Raw genomic sequence first — 18,806 nt, forward strand, 5'->3', positions numbered from 1 at the left:
AAAATGGCTCACATGCCCGCAGAGAGGGCTGTTTGTGCCACCTGTAGCACATGTGCTATAGGTTTGCCATCATAGCCCTACATGTTTCAGATCTTCCGCAATAGACTTTCAATAATACACTCTCCAAAATTTGTTTCCTCTAAATACTTCACCATTGATTTGGAGCTGAAATATCCGGCCTTCTATTTAGCTTCAATTTCATCACGGACTAAGACATTAGCTTTTAGGATATGTTGTTATTTAGTTGAATCCGTTTTTCCTTGCGTTCATACCGTAGGGTTATTATTTTTTTTGCCACTGCTTCAATCCACAATAAAACAAGGTTTGTGTTTAATGGTTAGCAAGGTGTCTTTTTCTTCAAAGATGTATGCTTTTCCTTCAGAAAAGATTTTCATGTGAGGTTTTGGCGAACAATTCGATATTTGTTTCATTAGCGCAAAACAATTTGTTCCAAAATATTTCAGGCTCATGAACGTTTGATTTTTTGCACACAATAACTTTTATGAGTTGGTTGGATGAAATGCTTCTTTCTGATTGTCTGGTAAGCTCTGTGTTCTCACTCTGAATGGGAAGTTAGGGGGACCCAGTTAACAGGCAGAGCTTTTTAATTTAACCTCCCATGTGGTAAAACTTTTGACTCCCGTAACTACATCCCTCCTTGCATCCCTCGATGTGATGAAAACGTCTTTTCTGCTGTTTTAGTCTGATTCAACTCTGTGGTGTTATGCGCTTTGGAGAGTGTTCTTTTTGTCTGTAAAGAGAAAGAAAGAAAGAAAGGAAGAAAGGAAGGAAGGAAGGAAGGAAGGAAGGAAGGAAGGAGGGAGGGAGGGAGGGAGGGAGGGAAGATAACAATAGCACTTAGACTTATATACCATTTCACAGTGCTTTCCAGCCCTCTCTAAGCAGAGGGATACAGGGGAGGAAGGAAAGGAAAAAGAAAGAAGGAAGAGAATGAGGGAAAGGTAAAGAAGAAAGGAGAGAGGGAGGGAGGAGAGAGAAAATCAAGGAAGGGAGGGAGAGATAATAGAGGAAGGAAGGAAGGAAGGAAGGAAGGAAGGAAGGAAGGAAGGAAGGAAGGAAGGAAGGAAGGAAGGAAAGATAGATGGATTCCAGGCTCATTAAAACTTTTTGCCATATCCTTCACAGTAAAATTTGGGTTGTTTTGCAGAGCTGATCACTTTAGGAGCAATTCTGGTAGAGTTTTTCCTTGGTGGTCCACATCATGCACTTATTTCAACAACAATTTCCAGGTAATCTCCATTTCTTATCAATGCTTCTCCCTAGTTAAAATTTCTAGCTGGCATGGTTTAGACCTTTGTTTTTGCACAGTGGTTCCTTTACAGTGCAAAAGTGGATATAATGTGTGTAGAAAGGCTTGGGAATTCTAGCATGTTTGCAGTGTTGGGTTATAAATTGAACGATAGAGAAGTGTAACATTTCATAATCACGCTGGAAAAAACATCGGCATGTAATCTGTTGCACTGAAGAGGCAATCGGAGTGGGAATGGGAACTGGTTTAAAATGTTCACATTTTTATTTTCCCCTTTTACTGCAGAGCTCATGGTCAGGGAATGCAAAACATTATGTGCCTTTGGGAATCACACAAAATTAACACAGCCCATGGATTAGGTTTGCTGAGGCTTATTGCCATTTTACACAAAATGTAAGCGGTATATGAATCTAAGTGCTATTGCTATTGCTAAATCACATAATAATATTAAATGTTTATGATCGGGGGGGGGGGGTGTTGAATGACTAATTGTCCAGGATCTTACGTAGACCGTGGGCCTCAGGCTGGACCGGCCTGATTTAAAGCACTGGGATGGGAATAAAAATACCCCCCCCCCCATTTAGAGCATATATGGTACTTCAATTCTTCACCATGACTAGAAGCAGAAAGGAAAATTGCTTACCGCATTGATAAACTGCAAAAATTCAGATGACCAATAGATGGTAGCCAAGAACTGGAATCTTCTATGTCCTTGTGATCATCTAATGCTCTTCAGGCCTTTTTCAGCCCGCCAAGCTTTTGTCCGGGTATAAGAATATAGTCCTTGGTACACTTGCCATATCTCTTCTTCTGGAGTTCCTTTGCTCAAGGTTTTAATGCCATCTAATTAGGACATGTGGTTGGTGTCATAAGGCTTGGTCACAGAAGATTATTCTGTCAAGGTGATAATTTAAGAGCTGACCAGCTGATGCAACGATGGGAATGAGTCTGCAGGTCGTTTGGCTGTTATCCCTTTAAGAACCTGTGTAATAAAGAGTAGGCCCTGCTAGAACGTATTTTTTTTTTTGAGTTTCTTCCCTGCTGTAATTGCTGTTGTTGAGATACCGTATGTAGTATGTGTATGTATAGTATTTCTATATTCCTATTGTGATAAAAACCATTAATTGATACAAACTACTGTTGGCTGTACTTGTTCCTGGGTTGATACATGTGATAGACCTTTGCACACTCTGACATATTCCCTCCATCTTGACCAGTGATCATCATTCCTAGGGACCATGCTTGCTCCTTTCATTGCTTGGGAAGACAACAGCGTGGAGTGCTTAGATTGGGATTGTAACCACAGCAATTTCTGCCATTGGGACAGCTGGAAAAAGTTTTACCGGGGATGTGAAAATGCTAATTTATAGCTGTTGGCAGGAGCTACTTTCAGTCTGTCTTAAATTAAGATCTCCAGGCTCTTGCTGGGGGCACTGCATTGTCCAGAAAGTAAGGAACTCTGAAGCTCATCATGTACAGTATAGTTTGCAAACTTAACGCTGATGTGAAAATCACATCACTGGAGTAGATTACATCAAAGCACGCCAAAGCTCAGTGGTAAATCACACCAAACGATACGAGTCCAAAGAGCCTTCTCTCCTTCACAATAAGAGGCATTTCAAATTTACTCCATGGAATCCTAAGAGAACTTGATTCTGTGGAAAAAAAACCTACGGGCAAATTAAATTAAAAACAGCCACAACCACTACAAAACAGAATGCACCCAAAGCCAATGTATTATCACTAAAACGTCACTACCAGTTCAAAAATCAACCAACCAACCAACAAACAGTTTCCTTAGTCTGAAAAGGTTTGAAAAACCCTGCTTTAGAACAGAATTCTAACATGAGAATAGATGAAATGTGCTTTTAAAATTTTTGTATCTTTCATCATTTTAACAATGGAACCTCAATAAAAGAGGTCAAAGAACTTACCTCAGTTTTATTTATTTGCATTTATATTTATTAATGTATTGTGTTTAAAAACCACTCATCTCCCTCATAAAGCAGCTCAGGGTGGTGCATGTCAAAGATACACATAGACCAGTGGGGGTGAATCTATGGCACATGTGCCAGTGGTGGCATGCAGAGTCCTCTCTGTGGGCACTTGCGCCGTTACCCCAGCTCTGTTTTGGGTCTCTGTCGTGCATGCGCCTCTCTCTGGCCAGCTGGTCTTCGGGTCTCTGCCACGCATGCGTGGCATATCTGTGCATGTGTGACACATGCATGCATGTGCCCATGCCTTGCAGTTTGGGTGTGCGCATGCACACACTTTGGGCACTTAATGCCTAAAAGTTTTGCCATCACTGACATAGACAAATACAGACTCAGGGGCAAAATACCAGTTCCACACTCAAAGGCTGAACACTACTGATTTATTGCTCAGGCCTATGCACAGGAATCTTCTCAGATTAACAGTTTGAACGGGGATAAAACTAAATAAGGGTCAATGGCTTTCAGGAAGAGTTAGACCTCATCTACTTGTGACTACATAGAGACTTTAAACTGATGCCCTGCTTGACTCCTCCCCCCTGTCTCTGCCAATCTCTCTCCAATACACCCACCCATACCCACCCACAAATATGAATATCTTACAGAGTGTGGGGCAGGGCAAAACTAAAACTTCATGTAGTTAAATCTTGAACAAAATTAAATTCCACTAATTAAATGTAGTTCACATAATTGATCCTTATGCACAGTATCTAAGAATTTTCTACTTCAGTTGTTAAAAATGGCAATTTGAAAAACAGTCTTTGACGGGCTCGTTCCAATGCTTTTGGTGCCAGTGTGCTCCCTGACACAATGTTCATTATATTCTTCCAAGAATATCATGAAAACACAAAGCTCTGCATGGAAAAATGAAAGAAAGAATGTCTTTTCTTTTGTGGCACAGTCAGAAAAAATAAAATTGCCATTGGCGTGAGGTGCAAGACATCTCTGATGAATCCATTTTTACTTTCTTTATAAAGGATAAGGAAAGTAACAATGGGAGAAAACACCCCAAAGTCTAAATTTCCTGACAGTTGCTGGAAAAACAGCAATTTATTGAAATTTTGTGCGATGTTTTTTTTTTGAAAAGCACCTCCCTCAGGAACAAGAATCTCCACAAACTCACTTTGGTAAACCTGTTAAAACAATTCACTCTGGGAGTATCCTTTTTCAATCTCAAAATACACTCTTCAGATAATCACTAGATACCCTCCAACAATGGATGCAGTTTGAAGGATAGCAAAAGCCTGCATAAAACAACAGGCTAGGCAACCAGAGAATGGAATTGGACAGCCTGGGGAAAACATGGCGTTTACTCAAGTAGGAAAACATTACTTCAGAGAAATAATAAACCAAAAGGATCTTCTCAACTGGGGCAGGGCGGGGGAGACATAATGGAGCCTGGGTAACATAATGCAGCACTTTGGACCATCTCTAGTGGCTTTGATGCTGAAGAGGGACATCCCAAATTGCAAAATTATATGAACTGAAATTTGCAAGCGCACGATAAAGTTTTGTATCTGCCCTGGCCAGTTCTGACCAGCAAGAAGAAGAGCCAAAACACAGAAGGGAACAGAAGAGAAGGAGCAAGAACCTGAGGTGTTCAGCTATCTTCTGGCCTACTTCTTCTTGTTGAGGAGATGGCAGCACATGTACAAAATGGGCAGGTCTTTCATCTCAAGAACCCATCTGCTACCTTGTCAATCCTGACTGTCCCTGTAGACCCTACTGCGAGAATCCATCTGCCCCTCCTCTCTTTCTAAGAGGAACCTTTGCTACTAAGCCTTCAGCCAAAAGTCAAAACCTGAAGGGTTTCCTTCCTTCTTCCATTAGAAGGGCTTGTCGTGGTCTGCTAGTGGCCAGCGAAACTGGCAGCAGAGTCGGACAGCGAGGAGATGGGGAGGAATATGGGCCAGTCCTGGAGGCTGAGGAAGGCTCCGACGAGGACTCTGTGCCGGAGGCCGAGAGGGAGCTAGACAGCAGTGAGGCAGAGGAACAGCTGGAGCCTGTTCCCAATGTGCACATGTGCAGAGCTGCCAGAAAACAAGAAGAACTAAGAAAGCAGGGTTGACGTGGGAGTAAAGCAACACCTTGGAGGTGATTGGCCCCTCCGATAGGAAACAAAAGAAGAGCGAACAGGGAGTGGGCTTTTGCAGGAAACAATTTGTTCCTTCGGTCGTTTCAGGAGTGTGAAGATCTGTCTGTGGATCTCAGGGACTCTGTGTCAAGTCTTTTCTTGCACAGCACCTCATTTGGAAAATATTTACTTGGCAACTTTCCAGGCTAGAGAAGGTCTGTGGTCATAACTTCACCTTTGAAAGACTGTTTGCTAGGCTTTTGCTGAATGTGAATGAGAGGAATTAACATTCGTTTAATAAAAGGGGTTTTGTCGGGACCAGGAATCTATTTCGTGCTTTTGGGGGAAGCCTAGGTCAGAACACGGCTACTCTCAAATCTTTGGAGAACAGGAGGGCATTATTAAATCCTGGCAATGCACAGATATTAACTGACTTTAGAGGTGGACCTTGCTTAGCGACTGCCTCATTTAGCAACTGTTCGCAGCTGCAAGGATTGTCAAAAAGTAACTTTATGACCAGATCTCACATTTACAGCCTTCATAAAGGAAGGCTGAAGTAAGATCATAAGCACAGTTGCAGTTTCACTTAAAAGCTGCTTTCCTTAACGGCTGAGTTGCCTGTTCCAATTATTAAATAAGGGCTGCCTATAATTTAAATAATATTAAATCCATGTTTACTTTTTTCCTCCTTCATTCTGAATTTTGAGACTGAAAGGGTTTTTTTGACAACTTTTGAGTATCTACAGCCTTTGTATCAAAGAACAATTAAGAAGTTGTGAGTTCTCCATCACTGGAGGTTTTCAAGAAGAGATTGGACAGCCACCTGTCTGAAATGGTAAAGGGTCTCCTGCTTGAGCATGAAGTTAGACTAGAAGACCTCCAAGGTCCCTTCCAACTCTATTCTGATTAAAGCAGGTCTATATTCTTTGTGGCAGATCAATCAATCAATCAAAATAGGACTGAAAAGGACCTTGGGGGGGTGTCTTCTACTCCAACCCTCTGCTCAAGCAGGAGACTATAGAATTTGAGACCTGTGGCCATCCACTCTCTTCTTAAAAACTTCCATTGATGTAGCACCCACAACTTTTGAAGGCAAGTCATTCCACTGGTTGATTGTTCTCACTGTTAGGAAGATTAAAGGAACATTCATGGCTATATCCTGTAAATGACCAGCTTTCTTTCACAAAGGGCATAAAACAAACTATAAGAAAAAGAATGGTCTGGATGAAATTCAAGACTTCTGCAATCTGAAATGTTAGAACTCAGCAGCCATTGTGATGATGGGAATTGTCATCTTAGTTTTGATGCATGCCATCTTGGGAACAGTTACTCCAATGAAAAAAAAAATACCGGCTAGGTTAATCAATTAAACATTCCCCTTTATGAAGGCAGGGCATGATACCCAAAGGCAGTTAACACTGGTCCGCAAAACAAAAATCCTGAAATGTGTTTTGCAGCAGTATCTTCCTGAAGTAAAATGAAGGTCGACCAAACAGCTTTGAAGCACTTCCCATTAGGCAGATATTTTAAAGGGGAGGGGGAAATGGTATTAAGTTATGTCTCTGCCATATTACAGCAGAGCAGGACTTCTATAGGGATAGGTTGTAGTTGCAACCTTGTTTTGACATAACCTTTATTCATCTAAAACTCTGTGAACAATTGTTGATATCATTTATTGAATTTTAATTCCATTCTTTATTTATTGAAATTTGCAAGTTTAGTTTCATCTGGTTGAGGAATATATTTCACATTTCATTTCAGTTTATGAATCGGTATGAAATGTCATCTCAAAAATCTGGAGCTCAAAAATGCAAGGAGAAACAGAAACGGGGGCCCATGTGTGGGTGAGGGGGGGCCATATTAGTCTTGTTCCAGCCTTTAATCATCCTCTCGGTGGCTCTGCCATTTCCCATGCATAAGTGAACAGTCTTCGCTGAAGACAGTCTTGGTGGTGGAACAAACGTTTAAAAGCAAGATATTTAAAGCAAATAAACAACTCTTTTTTTGGGGGGGGGATAATGGCTGACAAACACACAGGTTTTGGAATAAGATGTCCTTAACTAGGTGACCAAGAGCTCTCAATAATAATAATTTAAAAAATTATCTGGCTCCATAGTTATAATGAAACCGAAACTCACTCCAACTGTCTTAAAATCTGCCGCTGCTTAGGGAAAAAGCTATGACAAACGAGCGGGACAATGGAAGAAAAATAGACTCGTAGGCTTCTTGTGATGGGTATCAATTTGTTTTTGAAGAGGAAGCAACAGCTGCTGGCAACACGGAGTGTAACAGAAGAGGGCCAGGGGGGGGGGTTAATCCTTGAGGGAAATGCAACACAACACAAGCCTTTTCATCAATCAGCTTATCGTTATAATTGGTTGTTTCCTCCTTTGCTGAAAGCTGTGCAGCTCGCCAAGGGGTTGAAAAGGGAATAAAGAGGCAGAAAGTAAACCCCCCCCCACGCCCCAGCCTAAGTTCAGCCAGGAGCCCCCATTGATGGGCATTCATTATTTTAATTGGGCAAAATGAAAAACAGAACGCAGGGAGGTGGGTCGTGCCGTGCTGTGCCTTTAATAAACATGGAATACACCTAAGCTAACAGCAACTTAAACTGCGCACTCTCCTCAAAAGTTCCCTGAAACAACAGATGGCAGTGATGGAAAGGTGGATCAAAGTTATGCCCGGAGAGAGTAGGACAAGGTTCTCCCTTTGGTGCTAGGAAAAGAATCCAAAGCAACGGAAAGCATCTTCTAATAAGTGCAGCGTCTTCTTCCTTTCCTTTCCTCTCTTCCTTTCCCTTCCTCCTTTCCTTTCCTTTCTTTTCCTTTCCTCCTCTTCCCTTCCTCCTTTCCTTTCCTCTCTCCCTTTCCTTTCCTCTCTTCCTTTCATTTTTTCCTCTCTCCCTTTCTTTTCCTTTCCTCCTCTTCCCTTCCTCCTTCCCTTTCTTCCTTTCATTTTTTCTCTCCCTTTCTTTTCCTTTCTTCCTCTTCCTCCTTTCCCTTCCTCTCTCCTTTTCCTTTCCTCCTCTTCCCTTCCTCCTTTCCTTTCCCCCCCTCCCTTCCCTTCCCTTCCCTTCCCTTCCTTGAACAGCCACACAGAACACAATGGTGACATTAGCATTGATTTAATAATAATGTAGTGAATAATACTGAATCAAACAGGTGCTGCCATTTCCCAATGCACAGTTTAAGAAAAGGGAGAATATTTATATATTTATTTGTAGACTCCTTAGTGCTCTCTGAGCTTGGTTGTTTCCTTGCAGATGTTCAACTAATGTAGCATTTCCAGAATCAGCAAACTGAAGATTGCTACCTGGTGAACCAAGTTACCTAACCTAGGTACCTATCAACCTGAAGCTGTTATTAGTTGGGTAATGAAATGTCTGCAAGAAAACAACCCAGAACTTCGCAGTTCAACCCTGAGCTACAAATGTTCTCTTATATGGATTTATTGATTTATTCCATTTATCTTCCTGCAGTCTAAAGCAATCACTTGATTTCAAGTCACTGCTCTACACCACAATAATAGTGTCCATATGTTTTATTAATTCTCTGCACATATATATGTTTGTAGCTTTCTTCACCTTTCACTGTTTTTTTTAATTTTAAAAAAAACCCATATATATTTACTAACGTCTAATATTTTAAGTAACTTTGTGATCTGTTGCAAAAATTTCAGCTGTTTAGAAGCATGATGCAATTCAGCTAATAGCAGAAAGTACCCAAATAATAACAACGGATGAATAAAAAACCAAGAGGAAGAAAGAGAATGGATTATTTGTGTCTATGGCTGCATTTATCGAGCAGTTCAAACTGAGAAGAAATGTAGGGCAGCTGAGAAATTTGACAAGGACTTTGATTACTAGAAGAAGCTATCGGAATGATTTTTTTTTTGAAATAGTATTATTGAAGATTACATGTACAGATAAAACTAATTCAAACTTGCCCCCAACAATCTTAATCGTTAGTCCCTTCAAATAGTGTCCAAATAGAATTGGTTTCTTTTCAGTTTGTCTCTTCTCACAAAATTACTGATAGTCAACAAATCTCTTTTGTAAATCCAATAAAAAAAGATTATCCAATATATTCTGCTGGTTTTTAGTAAGTCCCTTTTGTAAATCCAAGAGAGAAAGGTTGTCCCAAATCATTCTTCTGATCCATTATTTACATCCGTTTTTTAATTATTAGAACATCACTCAATTTCATTTGTACTTCAATATTTCATCTTTTTCCATATCCTTCTTGTAGCTTCTCATTTTTAAGTCCATATTTGCACCAACTTCAGTCTTTGTCCAGTAAAACATCTTTCGCATCCATATGTTAAAGTCTATCAATAACGTCAGAAATCTTTAAAGCTAACTTCTGAGTTCATTGCTGGTAAATATCTCTCAATATGTCCATTGTTTTATTTCTTTCTGGTGCCCTCTAGTGTCCAATCTTCAAAGTCTCATCTTATTATGTTGTTTTGTCTCCAAATGCAAAATCATGAATAGTTTCCAACGGGAAGCTTTGTAATAAAATTTTATTTAATCCATTTGGATCCATAGTCCATTTATAACTTTCTAAAATCAACACTCTAATCACCATTTTATTGTTAATTCTGAAAAAGATTTTTTTAAAATAAATCCTTAAACAGATACTTTAAAACATCTTTAGTAGTCGATTAAAGGAAAGTCTCTCCTGTCTACACTCTTTTATATTTATTCTATTTTTAAATGTATTTAGTCTCCTGAAACTTTTGGGAAAGTCAGAAATCTTCACATTCTTTTATAAATCCTCAATTGGTTCAATAAGTCCCCCCCCCCCCCTTATTGGTCAGATTGCTTTTTTTTAAATTTTAAATAGAACAGGTACTTGTTTATAAATTGTGGGGAGAGTTAAACCTCTGGAAAGAGTGAGGACTTTTGTTAAAAAAAAGACTGAAGAAAACAACCACTTTTTATTACATTTTCTGAAAGAAATTAGCAGAAGGCCGGGCATGCTAGTAAGAAGATGACAGAAAATAGTTGGGAGTCAAAGAAACCACAACAGATGTCCTGGACATTATCAAAGCCTGGGCAGCACGGACTGAGGGACAACCAGAAAATCCATCACATCTGCAAACTGAGCTCATTTGCAGCGGGAACTATACTTTTTAATTCTGGTGTGACTGGATTTTAAAGTGTAAAGGCCTTGGCCTGCAAAGGGTGACAATTGTATTCCTCTTTGCTCTTCCACCTCTTCCTCTACTTCTCCACAATGTCTCTCATTGCAAGCAAAATCTGCCTCTCTTTTTGTCCTTCTTCCTACATGGTGGCTCAGTGGCTAAGACACTGAGCTTGTCGATCAGAAAGATCAGCAGTTTGAGGCTTCGAATCCCTAGCGCCGCATAACGGAGTGAGCTCCCATTACTTGTCCCAGCTTCTGACAACCTAGTAGTTCAAAAGCCCGTAAAAAATGCAAGTAGAAAAGTAGGGACCGCCTTTGGTGGGAAGGTAACAGTGTTCCGTGCACCTTCAGGGTTTAGTCATGCCGGCCACATGACCACGGAGACGTCTTTGGACAGCGCTGGCTCTTCGGCTTTGAAATAGAGATGAGCAGTTGGGAATCTCTAGTACATATCTGTGAAGGGAACCTTCCTATTTCTGAAATTTGGAACTGAGGCAATTCTGATGTTGCCAAGACACCAATAGCATCTGGGCACAAAAGGATCTACATCAAGATTTCCTAAAGTAATAATTCAATATTTAGAAAGGAGGAACACATCACAGAACATTAAGTAGACCAGGGACTCTCATTATTATTAACCATGTTTTGAATGGGCAAAAAAGATTTTTTTTTTGATTGCTGAGAGTAGCTCTTTTGTTCCAGGAAGGGTGTGAAATTCATTTGAAAACATCAAAGTGATGATTCCCTTCCAGAGAATTTGGTTCAGAGATACTTTGGGGTTCTTCAGAACTTCAGAATGCCATCACAAATATCCCATTCATTCAATCCCCACCCAAAGGTCACCAATTATAATGAATAGCTGCAGAGCAGTCAGCAGAAGGAACTTGGACAAATTAGCTTGGAGATGTAAAGGATAAGTAAAATTCTTGACAAGTTGCAAGGACATTGCTGTATGCATGAAATTTAAATTTTTTATAACTAGCTGCAGGGGTAAGTGGATTTTAAGAACCAATGAGCTAGTGAGCAAAATTTCAGGAGGGTGTTTCTGGAGTGATTTTCGTTAGGTTGGATAGTCGCCCTCCATTTCGTTTTATTCAGAAGATGCTATCTTAAAATGTTCTTCCAATGAAAGGATCGAGGAGTTAAAGCAACCGTTGTTAAAAACATTAAGCCACCGTGTACCCATCCAGTGCTATTTTTACATCTGAACTGCCAGGGTCAATATTTTTGTAAAGGGTCCTTTGTTTGAATAAGAAACATCCTGCAAAATTTGCCCTTTGAAATCAGAAAGTAATTGACGATTGGCAGGAAGGCCAATTCAAGCAAACATTTATCCTCAAATTGCTGAATTAAATTCAGAATAACAGACTAGCAGAGTTGGAAGGACCCTGGAGGTCTTCTAGTCCAATCCACTGCTCAAGTCAGAGATCCTGTACCATTTTAGACAAACAGTTGTCCAGTCCCTTCTTAAAAGCCTCCAGTGTTGAAACACACACAATTTCTGGAGGCAAGCTGTTCCACTGGTTAATTGTTCTAATTGTCAGAAATTTCTCCTTAGTTCCAGGTTGCTTCTCTCTTCGTTCAGTTTCCATTTATTGCTTCTTATATTGTCTTCTGGTGCTTTGGAAAATAGGTTGACCCCCATCTTCTTTGTGGTAGTTTCTCAAATATTGGAAGTCTGCTATCATGTCATCCCTAGTTCTTCTTTTCACTACACTAGATAGACCAAATTCCAACAAACATTCTTCATATGTTTTAGCCTTCAGCTCCCCAATCATCTTTGTCACTCTTCCTCTGCATTCTTTCACAAGGTTTTAGTTGATTTCACTGCTCACCCCAACCCTTGAGTGGCTTTTTAAAAAGCTCAGGTAAAAAATTAGCACTGTCGTTAATTAATTAAGCTAATTAATTCTCCCCTTCCTTATTTCTAGTGGCGGTATGGCGCTTTTGTTCTTCTTTGCCTCTTATATTTTGCCCTCTTTCTCCTTTTGGCTGTGCTCTTGTACACAAGACTACATGGTTGACCAAAGCAAGCTATGCAGACTGGCATCCTGCCTCATGAGGAAAATGTCTGCCTCAGAGAAGTTGGGATAAAAATGATAATAAAAGAATCCAGCTTCTTTTTGTGGCTACCAGCAGGAGAGAGCTGACTTGAATGAGAGCAGCAAAGCATAAAGCTTTGAAGGAACAAATAGAGTAGGAGTGTGAAGAAGAGAGGACATTTCATCTGAATATATGCTGGAAAGCTTTTTGTCAGTTAACGGGCTCAAAAGCCATCTAAAAATAGCAAACTTCCTTGATGTTTCAAGTTGCACAGTGCCCAACCGCTGGAAAATGAAAGGAGAACCAGTGGTTTTGCTTGGACTGTTGGCAAACGAAAATGATCATACCTAAGAGTGGAATCAATGAAGCCAACGGGACTTGCTACTCATAGTTACAGTATGTTAAATACTAGCGGGATACCCGTGCTTCACGACAAAACTATGTGATCGGGCAATGCTGGAGAAATCCGATTCACTCCAGTTCAATCCGTTGGCTCTGTGGTGATCAGTGATTGAAACATATAAGGGAATATCGCTCCTACCATCTTGAGTCAGAAACCCATAGGTGGAAGGCATAGACATTGTGGTGACGTACCAACATTTAGTACTGTAAGCAGCCCCAGACTGCTTCTAAGTGAAAGAGTGGAACGTCTGCCAGCTTGAACTGAGGTAACGGAATGTGAGGCAACTGGCAGATGAAACAGAGTTCTTTTCAGGTGGGGAGAGGGAGTAGAATGTCTAACTCCTTAGCATCAGAGTGTGTTAATATAAGGCAACTGGCAGTTGGAACAGAGTTCTTTTCACGGGGGGGGGGAGTAGAACTCCTTAGCATCAGAGCGTGTTAATTACTATATAAAAAATACTAATGATCTGATGATCATTTCAAAAAATCCTTTCTTAGCGAGCACCTAGATGCCAATAGGAACACACGTGCCACATTTCAAGTTTGTAGGTTTTATGATTCTGGAGATTTCATGACAAGTGAGTGGTATTTGGCATATATATGTATATGTATATGTATATGTATATGTATATGTATATGTATATGTATATGTATATGTATATGTATATGTATATGTATATGTATATGTATATGTATATGATAGATAGATAGATAGATAAATTGATTGATTAATGGTTTCAATCAGCCCCTACTAAGTATGATTAAGAGTGGAGTCAACTATTACCAACAATTTCATCATAATCATAATTGCATAATCTAGGTATTAACTGGATTCATATACTAACTCACCACGAAATGGATACATTATAATATCAAAATAATAGTACAATATATTGAAAATCAAGTAATTGGCCCAAAGATAACCATAGATATGGTAGCTGAAAAAGAGCTAAGCTTCAACGTCGATAGTGTTGTGGAAGAATTTGGAGAGCATGTGAACTCCCTTTTAATGGTGCAAAGTATACAAATCACAAATCATCTGATTTTCTACTCCAGCCTTACCCGTTTACCTCTCTTTTTATTCCACTGCAGAACTCAGTGTACAGCATCAAATCTTCCTAGATGATCCTCAATATAATAATGGTAATATGCTTAGCATGGTTTCCCCTTATGAGCCTCAAGTCAATGCTATTTCTCCGACCTAATCTTCTTCTGATTTAGATACAGTAGTCTGCCTTCGACTACTAAAATTACACACTGCATTGACCCGGGGTGAAATTCAGCAGGTTCTGACAAGTTCTGGCGATCCGGTAGTGAAAATTTTGAGTAGTTTGGAGAACCGGAAAATACCACCTCTGGCTGGCCCCAGAGTGGGGTGGGAATGGAGATTTTGCAGTATCCTTCCCCTGCCATGCCCACCAAGCCACGCTCATAGAACCGATATTAAAAGAATGTGAATTTCACCACTGCATTAACCCTTCTGAAAAGAGCTCATCACCCCAAAAACCAATTATATCTAGCATTCAAAGAGACCAACCAGATGTTTGTGGAATTACCATTATCAAATTCAGAGACCAACAACCCCCATCCCAACTGGTCTTCTCACATTGGCTCTGAAGCTCTATTCAAGGACATGTTGCTGCAGACCAAGCTGAAGCAAAAATTACATAACCTGGGTACAGACTATGATCTTAATTATGTGCCAGATGTGAAGCCGACTCATCCCTAAGCAACACTTTCTCTCAAGGATGTGATTTCAAGCTTCAACACTATCTGCATTTAGGTCGAAAAAGAATGTCCCATACAACACTGTTCACACATTCGGGATGAGAAACCGGACCACAGCTAATAGGGGTGGGATTCAGCCGGTTCGAACCGGATTGGGCGAACCTGACGCTAATTTTACATCTGGTTCGCCGAACTGGTAGTTGCAAGGACTGGCTGGCCCCGCCCACCCCGCCCCTCCCAGGAGTCTCCAGATGACCCATTTTGGATGCCAGGTAAGTGCAGGCCTGCGCAGAGGCTCTGGGCGGGAGAAAAATGGGTCTCCCGGAAGACAGGAAAGGGGGAGGCCATTTTTGCCCTCCTAGAGGCTCAAGGAAAGCCGCCAGAGCCTCGGGAGGGTGAAAACACTCCCCCCATAGATACCATGGAGCGGGAGGCCATACCATGGACCATGGCCACGCCCACCCAGCACCTAGGCAGAGAGCTGATTGCTGAAATTTTTGAATCCCACCCCTAATAGCTAAGTAATGGCGATTTTCTGATATGTGCGACTATGTCCCTTTCTCATTAAACATGATAGTTGAGATAATGGAAGCTGAAGGCCTTATTTATAATAGAACTTGGTGGTATGGCAAGATCAGAACGTTTTCTTAAGAAATTGTTCAATAATGCAGCTCTGCCTTCATTCTGGAGAAGTTTTATCACATCTTGTCTAGACACATCTGTCAAAAACTTTCCATAGTGATCTAGGAAGCACACTTTTACATGTTTATTTAGCTCCTAGAGATGAATGTCTCTTTAATACATCCCAGTGGCTCATTTTGCAACACTCGAAAGAAAAATCCATGCTGGTGATACAGCAGGGAACTGAAACACTTCTTTCCTTGTCACTCAATGAACTGACAACTTACACCAATATGTGAACATGCATAAAGCTATTTGCTTGGATTTCACAGACTATTACGCTCACAGTGAAACATTAATTCATCCATGTTGGGATTCTGCCATCATTGGACATTTGACTGCTGATCCCTTCTTGTCCTTTTATCCACTTTCTATTTCCCATCTTGGTTTTTTTTTTTTGGGGGGGGGGGTAAGTAGCCGGGGTGAAATCCAGCAGGTTCTGTCAGGTTCTGGAGAACCGGTAGCAGAAATTTTGAGCAGTTTGGAGAACCAGTAGTGGAAATTTTGAGTAGTTTGGAGAACCGGCAAATGCCACCTCTGGCTGGCTCCAGAGTGAGGTAGGAATGGAGATTTTGCAGTATCCTTTCCCTGCCACGCCCACCAAGCCACGCCCATAGAACCGGTAGTAAAAATTGTTGAATTTCACCACTGGGGGTGGGTGGGCTCGGTTTTGTTTAAAAAGATGCAAAGAATAATATTCTGAATTTTAAAAACGGTTTGGCAAAGATTAGATCAACTAAGTAATAAACAAAACCATAACAAGATTTGGATATTGGGTAACATAAGCAAAAAGAATAGTCAACCAGTGGTTCTCACAGTTTAGTTAATGGCATGCCTATTTTCCTGCAATCAAGAATGGCTCTCAACAGTTTACAAGATGCTGTACAAGAAAACCTAATCCATTTATAGTTCTTCTAATTGAAAACATCAAAAATTAACACATCATAAAGGAATCAAACACATTAATTAAACAAAAACACATGCTAATTTTGAACTAAAGACACTTTCCAAAAAAGCTCCGTTTTTGCATTTCCCTAAATGCAACCTGGCTTCAGTTTGATTTTACTTGCAAGAGTGTTTCAGAGGGTTGTACCTACCACTGAGGAAGCATCGTGGTTTCTCTCTCCTTACTCCCTGAAGGGGAACTATCAGCTATTTCTCCTGACCCAGATCAAGCCAATTCCTGAGTTTTAAAAGCTGAGAAGAACCCGTGACATTCATGGGAACGAAAACCGTGTAGTCTCAAAACGAAACAGTAGAATAGAAACAGGAATTCATGCCTGTGAGCTTTTGATGAATCCCAAATGCAAGAGAAAACCTAGATTAACACTATTGGATTTTTCTGGTAAATTATCCAAAACCAGCAATCTATTTTCCCATCATTTTTAGTAAGGCACTTGGCTTTAGAACATCAATACCTTAAATCAGCAAAATACCTCCAGAAAACCACTGAAAATGGGAGTGTCAGTCAATTCCATGACATCATAACTACCATGGACCGCTGAGGACAGATCACCATGAAAAAGTTCTAGTCATTCACTCTCCAATTGATCATCCATCCATCCAATGATGCAAAGCCCTCTAGAGGAGGGTCTAATCTTTATTTATCTTATTTCTATATATGATTTTATCCCATCTTTATTATTTTTGTAAATAACTCAAGGCAGTAAACCTATATACCGTATTTTTCAGATTATAAGATGCACCTGACTATAAGACGCACCTAAATTTAGAAGAGGGAAAAAAAGTTTTTGTCCTCTGCATGCCTCATTTTCAGCCCCTTTCCAGCCTTTTCTTGGCCCATTTTTGAAGCTTTTTAAGCCCATTTTCGAGGCTTTTCTTGGCCCATTTTTGAGGCCTTTTTTGGCCCGTTTTTGACGCTTTTATGGCCTGTTTTTGAGGCTTTTTCGGCCCATTTGTTTTGGAAAAATGGGCCATAAAAGGCCTCAAAAAAGGGCCGGAAAAAGCCTTAAAAATGGGCCAAGAAAAGCCTCAGAAAACAGCCTGAAAAAAGTCTCAAAAACAGCCCAGAAAAAGCCTCAAGAATAGCCTGAAAAAAGCCTCAAAAACAGCCCAGAAAAAGCCTCAAAAATGGCCCCCCAAAGCCTCAAAACAGCCCCCCAAAAGCCTCAAAAACAGGTTGAAAAAAAACTTCAAAACGGGCCGAAAAAGGCAGATTATTTATTATCCACCCAGCTGGATTTTCATGCCTAAAGCGAGACTAGAACTCACAGTCTCCTGGTTTCTAACCTGCTGCCTAATAGGCCAAACTGGCTCTAGGAGAAAAGTGGAAGGCAAAAGAAGAGGCCAACCAGCAAGAAGGTGGATAGACTGGTGATGGATGCATTGTTGAAAGACCTGAAGGATCAAGTTGGGGACAGATTACTCGGGGGGGGGGGGAATCTACACGATTGCTAAGAATCATCAATGACTTGATGGCACCCAATCAATCAATCAATGAAAGCATTACACCATTACTGCAACACTATTCCAAGTTAAAAAAAAATGAAGAGGGCTTCAAATAAAGATAATCCACATACCGATACCATTCATGATGGGCGCCTCGTTGTTCACTTCGAGAACGCCGGGCAACTTGGCTTCTCCTTCATGTTCATTCAGATCCTCGCTGGCCTTTTGGGAGCCATTCCCCAAGTGGGCAGAATCCTTCTCGAAAGGGGCATCTCCATTCGGCAAGCCGTTGTGTGGCTTTTTCAGAGGCATGATTTGCAAGCCACTGGGCGTAGTCCGGTACGATACGGTTTTAGCAGCTCTGTCGTTGGAAGAGGCCGCTTTCGCCCCATAGCTTTTTTTTTGCTTTTGAAAGGTGGGGGTCATACGCTTCCTTTTATGGGAGAGTCCTTTGCTTTTCCCGGAGTCTGAGGGTCTATGGGTTATTTTGTCCAGGGATGACCCCCGGCTTTCTCGTAAAAATTTGGGCACGTTGGCTTGTTTCCCGTGTTTAGCGCGCTTTTCCCTCGTGACGTGCAGTCCGTTGAATTCATCAATGAATTCCTCACAGTGCAATAAGTGATGCTCTGGCTCCCATGTGTCTTCGTTGCTTCCATAACCTTTCCACCGTATGAGATATTCCCATTTCCCCTTTTTATTCTTCCTTTTGTCTACAATCCTTTCAACCTAACAGGGAAATAAAGGAAAAGAAGAAAGGTAATCTGATAATAACGTGTCAGGCACGAGCAACCAGAGTCATTCATGAATAGCTTTAGTTAGCAACTTGATTGCTTTCTGCCTATGTTACAAGAACCTTCCCGGACTCCTTGCTTTTCCCTGGAAATGACCAGATAAGATTTCATGGAACCTGGGGGAGCTGAGTCTTATGTCTCTTGCGGCTGTGCAAGAACTCCAAGCTAGGTCCCTGCTTAATTCCTCCTAGTCTGTCTGGCAGTTTACCAACATAACAGTTGGTAATCTCAGGCATGTTTACTTGGGAATTTCAGTTACCTCAATGGGGA

General features: G+C 40.8%; 1 protein-coding gene across 1 annotated transcript in view; it reads right to left on the reverse strand.

Annotated features, from left to right (window-relative positions):
• Positions 1–18,806, reverse strand: part of CDYL2 (chromodomain Y like 2) — a 75,020-nt gene that overhangs the window by 22,931 nt on the left and 33,283 nt on the right. The window contains exon 2 of the mRNA XM_081963358.1: positions 17,877–18,471. Coding sequence (XP_081819484.1) covers positions 17,877–18,471 — 595 coding nt within the window. The remainder of the gene's footprint in view (positions 1–17,876; positions 18,472–18,806) is intronic.

The sequence above is a fragment of the Natrix helvetica genome (assembly GCF_964273705.1).
Source record: "Natrix helvetica genome assembly, chromosome: 10".
Classification (NCBI taxonomy): domain Eukaryota; kingdom Metazoa; phylum Chordata; class Lepidosauria; order Squamata; family Natricidae; genus Natrix; species Natrix helvetica.